General features: G+C 45.5%; 1 protein-coding gene and 1 pseudogene across 1 annotated transcript; both read left to right on the top strand.

Annotated features, from left to right (window-relative positions):
• Positions 1–5,562: 5,562 nt before the first annotated feature.
• On the top strand, positions 5,563–7,041 carry LOC122419735 (exosome complex component RRP45-like). Its single transcript, XM_043434538.1, has one exon. It carries the CDS (start codon positions 5,648–5,650, stop codon positions 6,968–6,970), a length of 1,323 nt encoding a protein of 440 aa, XP_043290473.1. The 5' UTR covers positions 5,563–5,647; the 3' UTR covers positions 6,971–7,041.
• A 775-nt stretch (positions 7,042–7,816) lies between these two features.
• On the top strand, positions 7,817–9,148 carry LOC122419777 (annotated as a pseudogene).
• Positions 9,149–10,966: the final 1,818 nt, after the last annotated feature.

Below are 10,966 nucleotides of genomic sequence, written 5' to 3'. Positions count from 1 at the left end.
AAGTCAAGTGGGCTTTAGGAAGCATTACTACAAGCAAAGCTAGTGGAGGTGATGGAATTCCAGTTGAGCTATTTCAAATCCTAAAAGATGTTGCTGTGAAAGTGCTGCACTCAATATGTCAGCAAATTTGGAAAACTCAGCAGTGGCCACAGGACTGGGAAAGGTCTGTTTTCATTCCAATCTCAAAGAAAGGCAATCCCAAAGAATGTTCAAACTACCGCACAATTGCACTCATCTCACATGCTAGCAAAGTAATGCTCAAAATTCTTCAAGCCAGGCTTCGACAGTATGTGAACCATGAACTTCCAGATGTTCAAACTGGATTTACAGAAGGCAGAGGAAGCAAAGATCAAATTGCCAACATCCATTGGATCATTGAAAAAGCAAGAGAGTTCCAGAAAAACATCTATTTCTGCTTTATTGACTACACCAAAGCCTTTGACTGTGTGGGTCACAACAAACTGAAAAATTTGTTCAAGAGATGGGAATACCAGACCACCTTACCTGCCTTCTGAGAAATCTATATTCAGGTCAAGAAGCAACAGTTAGAACCAGACATGTAACAGACTGGTTCCAAATTGGGAAAGGAGTACATCAAGGCTGTATATTGTCACCCTGCTTATTTATCTTATATGCAGAGTACATCACGTGAAATGCTGGGCTGGATGAAGCACAAGCTGGAATCAAGACACCAATAACCTCAGATACGCAGATGATACCACCCTTATGGCAGAAAGGTAAGAGGAACTGAAGAGCCTCTTGATGAAAGTGAAAGAGGAGAGTGAAAAAGTTGGCTTAAAACTCAACATTTAGAAAACTAAGATCATGACATCCGGTCCCATCATTTCATGGCAAATAGATGGGGAAATAATGGAAACAGTGACAGACTTTATTTTTTTTGGGGGGGGGTCCTCCAAAATCACTGCAGATGGTGACTGCAGCCATGAAAGTAAAAGACACTTGCTCCTTGGAAGAAAAGCTGTGACCAACCCAGACAGCATATTAAAAAACAGAGACATTATTTTGCCAACAAAGGTCCATCTAGTCAAAGCTATGGTTTTTCCAGTAGTCATGTATGGATGTGAGAGTTGGACCATAAAGAAGGCTGAGCGCTGAAGAATTGATGCTTTTGAACTGTGGTGTTGGAGAAGACTCTTGAGAGTCCCTTGGACTGCAAGGAGATCAAACCAGTCTGTCCTAAAGGAGATCAGTCCAGAATATTCATTAGAAGAACTGATGCTGAAGCTGAAACTTTAATACTTTGGCCACCTGATGTGAAGAACTGACTTACTGGAAAAGACCCTGATTCTGGGGAAGATTGAAGGCAGGAGAAGAAGGGGATGACAGAAGATGAGATGGTCGGATGGCATCCCTGACCCAAAGGACATGAGTTTGAGCAGGCTCTGGGAGCTGGTGATGGACAGGGAAGCCTGGTGTGCTGCCCTCCACGGAGTCGCAAAGAGTCGGACACGACTGAGGGACTGAACTGAACTGAACTGAGAGGGAGTTCAAAGTGTGCATTTTTATCACGTGTGGTCCCCAACCCCAAAATTGTCTCCCTGTCAGCCCAGCCCTCCTGCCCACTCACCCAGAGGGGGCGCACCTCGAGGGCATGCTTCACTCGTCAGTGCCTGCTGGTTCACGCTCAGGGAATGAATGATAGATGCATGAATATGAATTAATGAATGAATGGGCAGAGGAACCTCCCCACCCCTTTTCACACGTCAGTCGCCCCCTCTTCTTCCTTTCCCAGTCTCCCCTCCTCTACCCTCCTGGTTCCCAGTGTCTTATAGCCACAAGCACTAATGGGGGCATAGGGCCGTAGGTCAACAAGTACTGACTAAGCGCTTGTTGGGTGAGTCATCATCCCTGCCGTCCACATACAGTCTAGGCTGGAAGTGAGGAAACTAGCGTTTGCAGCATAATATGGTAAATCCGTGATGCTCATGGTTGGGGAAGCTGGGGGCCAGGCTTATTTATACAGAAAAGTTTCCAGTAATCTTTCTGATAATTTTTCTCTCAACTGGACCACCACGATCATCATTCAGCATCATCATCACCATCATCTCATCATCATATCATCTTGCATTCACTATGCTCTCTGCAGTGTCTAACTTAATTCATTAGTAGCCTCACTAAGGATTGGCCAAAAGAGAGATCAGATTTGTGGAATTTGTTCCAATTTCTTAATCCTTTTCTTCTTTCATTTAAAAAAAAATTTTGAATGAAAGACTTTCTCATCCTTTCATCCTCAAATGTCAGACAAGTCCTCTCTAAGAAAGAACTGTCCCCTCATCTAGAACATAGTATACTGTTTATCTTTTTTGAGCCCGTCAGGGAGGAAGAACTTTCCCTCTATCCTCTTATGTTCAGTCTCTGGGGGCTTGTGAATTAAGCTGACAAAAGACAGATTAACAAGAGAAAAGACAAATGTTAGGGTGTTCCCTGGTGGCCTAGTGGCTAGGATCTGGTGTTTTCACTGAGGAATTCTGGATTCAATCTCTGGTCAGCAAACCATGCTGCATGGCCAAAATACACACCTAAACACACGAAAAAGAACAGGCAAATTTTAATATAATGTATTTTTATTAATGTACCAATGGAATTCACAGAAAAATGTGGCAGTTAGAATGTGGGGCTTACACATTATCTTAACAGGGGAAGGGATGGTGGAGACGGCACTTATGGGAAAACAAACAATATAGAAAAGATAAATAGGCCCTTACCTAGAGTAGATGGGAGGTAAGATAGTTTCCTGACAATGCCTGCTTAGGGGTGATGGCGGCTTCTCCTGTCCAGTAATGAAAGTCAGCCTTGCCTGGTTGTTGCCAAGGAAGAGGATTTGGGACAACCGAATTCTTTTGGAAGGCTCTACTTTAGGCAGAAGAGACTTTTCAGGAGCTAAAACGGCTTCTGTTCAAAAATAATTTTTATGCCATAGAGGTGAATTCTGGACTCTTTCAACCCTTGTTTAGGGAAAGTTATGGGCTTGGAGGACAGCAACTTAGGCTGGCTCCTCCTCTGCGAGGTCTCTGCATCTAAGAAGGTGCCTGTCATCTACACCCAACGTGTCGATGCCGAAAGCGCAGCCTCTCTGCACTGGTGCGGAACCACATCTCGGAGACAGAGCTTTGGGTGAAGTAGAAAAGAATAGCTTTATCGCTTTGCCAGGCAAAGGGGGACGCAGCGGCCTTGTGTCTCTCAATATAGTGTGTCCTCCCCTGGGAGGACTTGATGAGGCGTTTTATAGCTTCAGCCCCAGGGTGGGGTTGCTGACAAGACTACAGTGTGTACAGGGCCGGTACTCCAGGAGTCTCAAGTGGTCAGTCTCCTAATCTTGGTGCTCCTCTGCGGCTTTCAGTCTTGCCTCAGGCCCTTTCTTAGCTGTTCCTCCCTCGATTAGCAACTGTTGGAATTTGTCCTTGGGACTCCGGGAAGGTCATGGAGGCTGGAGTCTTGCCTACAAACAAGACATGGGGGACAGAAAGGCTTCCGGGGTCTTCCCTGGTGGCCCAGTGGTAAAGAATCATCTGCCAATGCAGGAGACATGGGTTCGATCACTGATCCAGGAAGATCCCACATGCTGTGGAGCAACTAAACCCATGCACCAAAAACTACTGAGCCTGTGCTCTAGAACCCGGGAGCCACAACTACTGAAGCCCGCGTGCCCTAGAGCCTGTGCTCTGCAACGAGAGAAACCACCGCCAAGGGAAGCCCACACCCAGAGTGGCCTCCACTCTTCACAACTAGAGAAAAGCCTGCGCAGCAACATAGGCCCAGCACAGCCAAAAATAAATTAATATAATAAAATAATAAAGGCTTCCATGCCTAGGAGCCCACAGGGTCCTGCTTGACTTCAGTGTGAAATGCAATCTGAGTACAGGTGCCTATTCTAGGGGTCAGGAGCCCCAGGCATTCCTTCTAACTAACTGTTCATAATAATAACAGTCCCATCGCACTTTTTTTAAAAAAATAACTTTAAAAAAAAATAAAAATAACTTTATCTATTTGTTTATTTAATTTTTGGCTGTGCTGCGTCTTCACTGATGCATGCAGGCTGTCTCTAGGTGCAGGGAGCGGGGCGGGGGCTACTCTGGTTGCAGTGTGCGGTGTGGTTGCGATGGCTTCTCTCGTCGCACAAAGGCTTCAGTAGTTTTGCTTCCCAGGCTCTAGAGCACAGGCTCAGCAGTCGTGGTTGGTGCACGGGCTTAGCTGCCCAATGGCATGTGGAATCTTCCCAGATCAGAAGTTGAACCCTTGCGTCCTGCGTTGACAGGTGGATTCTTTACCACTGAGCCCCCAGGGAAGCCCTCCATCACACTTTTAGTACACAGTGAGCACCTGCCAAAGGCGAGAAGCCTGTAGTTGTGGATGTGAGCTGTTACTCACTTAAATCAGAGCTTAAGGCATATTTGAGAAAAGAATGAATGAATGATCTAGTAGATGTTCTCTTCTGGGATTTTCTCAAACATGATTGAACCTTGACGTAAGATGGCATCCACCCTTAAAAGCCTTCACTAAACTAAAAACTCCTGGGAACTTCCCTGGCAGTCCAGTGGCTAAACCTCCATACTCCTCATGCAGGGGGCCCCAGTTCAATCCCTGGTGGGGAAATTAGATCCCACGTGCTGCAACTAAGAGCTCACATGCCACAACTAAAGACCTGCATGCCGCAATGAAGATGGAAGATTCCGCTGCCTCAGCTAAGACCCAGGGCAACCAAATAAATAACAAATATTTTTTAAAAATCTAAAAATGCCTGACTTGGACTATGAGTGAGAAATTCATCCAGCTGCCCTCTCGCCACATACTGCAGAACTAAGAAGAAGAAATGTGAAGTCTAACCAGCCACAATGGCTATCATCAAAAAATCCATAAACAATAAATGCTGGAGAGGGTGTGGAGAGAAGGGGATTCTCCCACACTGTGGGGAGGAATGTAAATTGGTACAGCCACTATGGAGAACAGTATTGTTTTTTAGTCGATAAGTCGTGTCCGATTCTTTTGCGACCTCATGGACTCTAGCCTGCCAGGCTTCCCTGTCCGTGGAATTTCCCAGGCAAGAATACTGGAGTGGGTTGCCTGCATTGACAGGGGGTTCCTTTTACCACTGAGCCACCAGATGGTAAACCAAAAAAAAACAAACCCTAAAAATAGATCTACCATGTGCTGTGATCAGTCGCTGCAGTAGTGTCCAACTCTTTGCAACCTCTGGACTGTAGCCCTCCAGGCTCCTCTGTCCATGGGATTCTCCAGGCGAGGATACTGGAGTGGGTTGTCGTGCCCTCCTCCAGGGGATCTTCCTTACCAATGGATCGAACCCATATCTCCAGCATCTCCTGCATCGCAGACAGGTTTTTTACCCACTGAGCCACCCGGGAAGCCCAGAGCTATCATATGACCCTACAGTCCCACTCCTGGGCACATATCCAGAAAAAAACATGGTCTGGAAAGATTCCTGCACCCCAATGTTCAATGCAGCACTTTTTACAATAGCCAAGACTTGGAAGCAACCTAAATGTCCATCGACAGAGGCATGCATAAAGAAAATGTGGGGCGCCGCGGTGCGAGCTGGGCGCGTGTGAAGAGGTTCGAGTTCTGTTTTCCCCGCGGATTCCAGTACTTGTTGGTCTCCTGATTCGACGGCATGAAGGAGACGCCGCTATCAAACTGCAAGCACCGCTTTCTGCTCCGAGCCATTGAAGAGAAAAAGTGGCTGGATGGCAGACAAACCTATGATTATAGGAACATCAAGATTTCATTTGGAACAGATTATGGGTGCTGCATTGTGGAGCTTGGGAAAACAAGAGTTCTTGGACAGGTTTCCTGTGAACTTGTTTCTCCAAAACTCAATAGGGCAACAGAAGGTATTCTTTTTTTTAACCTTGAACTCTCTCAGATGGCTGCCCCAGCTTTTGAACCTGGCAGGCAGTCAGATCTCTTGGTGAAGTTGAATCGCCTCTTGCAAAGATGTCTAGGAAACTCGAAGTGTATAGACACTGAATCTCTCTGTGTTGTTGCTGGTGAAAAGGTTTGGCAAATACGCGTGGACCTGCATTTATTAAATCATGATGGAAATATTATCGATGCTGCCAGCATTGCTGCAATTGTAGCCTTATGTCACTTCCAAAGGCCTGATGTCTCTGTCCAAGGAGATGAAGTCACATTGTATACACTTGAAGAACGTGATCCTGTACCATTGAGCATCCATCACATGCCCATTTGTGTCAGTTTTGCCTTCTTCCGGCAAGGAACATATTTATTGGTGGATCCCAGTGAACAAGAAGAACGTGTAATGGATGGCTTGCTGGTGATTGCCATGAATAAGCATCGAGAGATTTGTACCATCCAGTCCAGTGGTGGGATAATGCTGCTAAAAGATCAAGTTTTGAGATGTAGTAAAATAGCTGGTGTGAAAGTAGTGGAAATTACAGAGCTAATACAAAAAGCTTTGGAGAATGACCAGAAAGTTAGGAAAGAAGGTGGAAAGTTTGGCTTTGCAGAGTCTATGGCAAATCAAAGGATTACAGCATTTAAAATGGAAAAGGCCCCTATTGATACCTCCGATGTAGAAGAGAAAGCAGAAGAAATCTTTTCTGAAGCTGAACCTCCTTCAGAAGTTGTTTCTAAACCTGTGCTGTGGACTCCTGGAACCGCCCAAATTGGAGAGGGAATAGAAAACTCCTGGGGTCATCTTGAAGACTCTGAGAAGGAAGACGAGGATGAAGGTGGCAGTGATGAAGCTGTCATTCTTGATGGTGTAAAAATGGACCCAGGTGTAGAAGTCTCTAATATTGGAAGCCAAGATGCCCCTATAGTGCTCTCGGACAGTGAAGAAGAAGAAATGATCATTTTAGAACCAGATAAGAATCCAAAGAAAATAAGAACACAGACCATCAGTGCAACACAAGTAAAAGCAGCAAGTAAAAAGCCAGTGAAGAAGAGAAAAAAGAAGAGAGCGGCCAATTAAAGCTCACATAGTTGTATATTTGTGCATATAACTATTAAAAAGATATTTAGTCAGTGCTAAAAAAAAAAAAAGAAAATGTGGTACATATACACAATGGGATATTACTCAGCCCTTAAAGAGAATGAATAATGCCCTTTGCAGCAACATGGATGGACCTAGAGAGTATCATACTGAGTGAAGTCAGACAGAGAAGGAGAAATGTCACATGATATCTCTTATATGTGGAATTTATAAAGAAATGATACAAATGAACTCAAAATAGAGACTCACAGACTTAGAAAATGAATTTATTGCTGAGAAAGGCATAGTTAGGGAGTTTGGGATGGACATGTACACACTGCTCTGTTTAAAATGGATAACCAACAAGCACCTATTGTGTAGCACACGGAACTCCAGTCAATATTATGTGGCAGCCTGGATGGGAGGGGAGTTTGGGGGAGAATGGATGCTTGTATATGAATGGCTGAGTCGCGTCATTGTTCACCTGAAACTATCACAACATTGTTAACTGGCTATATCCCAATACAAAATAAAAAGTTAACAGAAAATGTGAAGTCTGAGATCTCTCTGAAAAACAAAAAACAAAATGTAGCAAAAGATCTCCAGATGCTTCTGTCACCCAAAAGTTGGGTTCGCCTCTAGGTGAGCATGGACCCAAAACACAGCCACGTCACAAACTGAAGGAAGGAAGGATGCGCTCCTTGCAGGAAGTAAGGAGAACACCAGGGCTCTTTCCTAAAGTGGTGTCAGTTCAAACAGCAAAACTGGGGAAGGGGCTTGGGTGGTATACACATGTTTGTGAAGGGGCTTGAGCAGAGGAGAATTCAGCATAGAGTTGGGGCAAAGATGTCGATTGAAATCAGGAGGGTCAGAAAAGGTCAACATCACGGGCCTTTAGGTTCCAGTAGATCTGGTGGAGGGAGTTTAAATTCTGCAAAATAGCTCAAGAAAGTGCTTCAGGCTAATCTTTATCTTTGAAACAGAACTGGGAGTCTTTACAACGGATTCACTATCTTTGGCTCTGTCACTTCTCTTGCCGGATAACAACTTGTTCTCTTGTGCCCTTCAGGTTGTTATTACTGAGCTTTTCCTCCTGCTCACCCCCACTTTAGGCTGCACTGTGTTTGCTCTGGGCTCTAGCTTCCTACTAAGCTAGCGCCGCTGTGGGCTCCCTCCAGTCACCATCATAGTCATCTCCGAGGACCTCATCAGCCACGATGAGATGTGCTCTGACATCCCCCACATCCGGGAGGTTGCAGACGTACTGTCGTGGACGTATTGTGTCTGGAGGTGGAAGGGAATATGGCCAGTAGGACAGAGGGTAACACTGATGACTCATTCACTGGTGGAAATTTCTCCGCTGAAGACCCCAAGGATGAAGGTGCTGAAAGCACAGCAATCACTGACATTGATATTGTCATGAACCATCACTTGCAGGAAATCACAGAAGAAGCCTACAAGTGAAACAGGAGAGAAAGGGGGCGGGGCACAACCTTTAAAAGAATGGCATGGCCATAGGATACAATATAAATGGTTAGAGCCAGCGGGGTCCAAGACGGTGACCAGACTTCCACTAGACCTTGAGCCCCCCCGTATAAGCTCATTGTAACGTATCAGCAAGCTAAGTGGCACACCCACAGGCACTCATTAGCATATGAAATTACCCACCCCAATAAAAAGTGACAGCCCCATACCCTGAAGCCGCTCTGGCCTTCCGAGATGGCCCACGCTGTGTCTGTGGAGTGTTTCTCTCTAAATAAATCCACTTCTTACCTATCACTTTGTCTCTCACTGAGTTGTTCCTGTGATGAGCCATCAAGACCTGAGCTTCATTAAGTCCTGAGACCAGGTGTGTGATCTCAGTTAAAAGACCGTGAGCTCAAGTCCCAATGTGGGTTGCACGGTTTCACAAGAAACACATGAAAGATTACATGAAGTCAATCAAAGGGAAACTTGAAGAAGAGACCAGAAAGACTAAAACCTTTTATGACAGGGGCTGCGGAACAAATCAAGCACATCCTTACTAGTTTTAAAAACTATTGGTTCTTTATTAGTGTAAACATGGATTCAGACGGCATGGTTGCTCTCCTGGACTTCTGTGAGGATGGTGTGATCCCATACATTATTTTCCTTAAGGATGGTTTAGAAATGGAAAAATGTGAACAGACTTGGCTGTGAATTTGAATCACCTATCCTCAAAACTGGCTGCTTGCTGCTTTTCATCCACACAACACCAGGACTTAGACAACTGGGACTGATGTCATTCTGAGCTTTTTGTTTATTTTCTCATTGATTTAGGGCTTCTCTGGTAGCTCAGACAGGAGCAGAGGTTTGTGTTTTTTTTTTTTTTAATTTTAAAAATTTTATTTATTTTTAATCGGAGGAAAACTGCTTTACAGTGTTGTGTTGGGGTCTGTCATACATCAGCATGAATCAGTCACAGGTCACACGTATGTCCCCTCCCTCTTGAAGCTCCCTCCCACCTCTCACCCAATCCCACTCCTCTAGGTTGTCACAGAGCACTTGGGTTCAGCTCCCGACCCCATACAGCAAATTCCCACTGGCTCTCTGTCTTACAAATGGTAATACATATGTTTCAATGCTACTGTCTCAGTTTGTCTCACCCTCTCCTTCCCTGTGGAGTGGAGGTATGGTTTTTGAGGGGGAAAAACACATGTCATGTAGGTTGTCTAAAAATTGTTGTTGTTCAGTCACTAAGTCGTGTCCAACTCTTTGCGACCCCATGAACTGCAGCATGACAGACTTTCCTGTCCTTCACCATCTCCCGGAGTTTGCTCAAGCTCATGTCCATTGATGCCATCCAACCATTTCATCTGTCGTCCCCTTCTCTTGCCCTCAGTCTTTCCCAGCATCAGGGTCTTTTCCAATGAGTCAGCTCTTTGTATCAGGAGGCCAAAGTATTAGAGCTTCAGCTTCAGCATCAGTCCTTCCAGTGAATATTCAGGGTTGATTTCCTTTAGGATGGACTGGTTTGATCTCCTGGCTGTCCAAGGGAATCTCAAGTCTTCCCTACTACCACAATTCAAAAGCATTGATTCTTTGGTGCTCAGCCTTCTATGAAGTTTCAACTCACACATCCCTGTATGACTACTGGATAAACCACAGACTTGACTAGACAGACCTTTGTCGGCAAAGTGATGTCTCTGCTTTTTAATATGCTCTCTAGGTTTGTCACAGCTTTTCTTCCAAGGAACAAGCGTCTTTAATGTCTAAAAATAAAATGCATTTAAACTAAACAGGTCTCATTATTACTGAGACCTGTTCAAGGACATGTAAGGTGGCCAGGCTTAGAACACTAATTAGTTAGGCCTGAAAGGGCTTTTCTCACGTCCTGAAAGTTATGCCTGGTTCTCGTTCCCCCCGGCCTGCTACCCTGTCTGCTTTCTAACCCTAACTGCTCACTATAGACTGGGCAGTCATGGGGCCGGTCCTTGTCTCCACGCCTGCCGGGATGCAAATCTCCTTCCGGGTTCCCCAGCTGGACTAAGACGCATGCAGTAGGCGCTGCATAAACGTGTGGAATGGCCTTCGCTTTGGCAGCACATACACTAAAACCTGAAGGACACAGAGATAGGGCCCCTGAGCAAAGATGACACGCAAATTCGTGAAGCGTTCCATCTCAAAAAAAAAAAAAAACAACGTGTGGAATGAATGAATTCCAAGGCTGGATTTTCAACTCTAAGAAACACCAGAAAACTGAAAACTGAGGTCCCCCCGAGGGCTCTCAGAAGCTCTGCATTGGGGAGCAACCCGCAGTCACATCGGAGAGCACCCTAAAATAGGCCCTAAAGAGGCAGCACGCCCCCAGCGCGCGGGGACTTGAGTTACCCTGCCCTCCCTCCGCACCCCGCCCCGACTTCCGACCCAAGCCCAGAGTGACTCCGCGATTCCTTCTGTTTGCACGCGGCGCAGGGCACTCAAGAAGCCTATTTTTCAAGGCAGCTGGGAAACAAACCCATAAGCTGGAGAAAAGAA

The sequence above is a fragment of the Cervus canadensis genome, chromosome 17, assembly GCF_019320065.1.
Source record: "Cervus canadensis isolate Bull #8, Minnesota chromosome 17, ASM1932006v1, whole genome shotgun sequence".
Lineage (NCBI taxonomy): Eukaryota > Metazoa > Chordata > Mammalia > Artiodactyla > Cervidae > Cervus > Cervus canadensis.
This window is presented reverse-complemented; position numbering and strand designations above follow the sequence as displayed.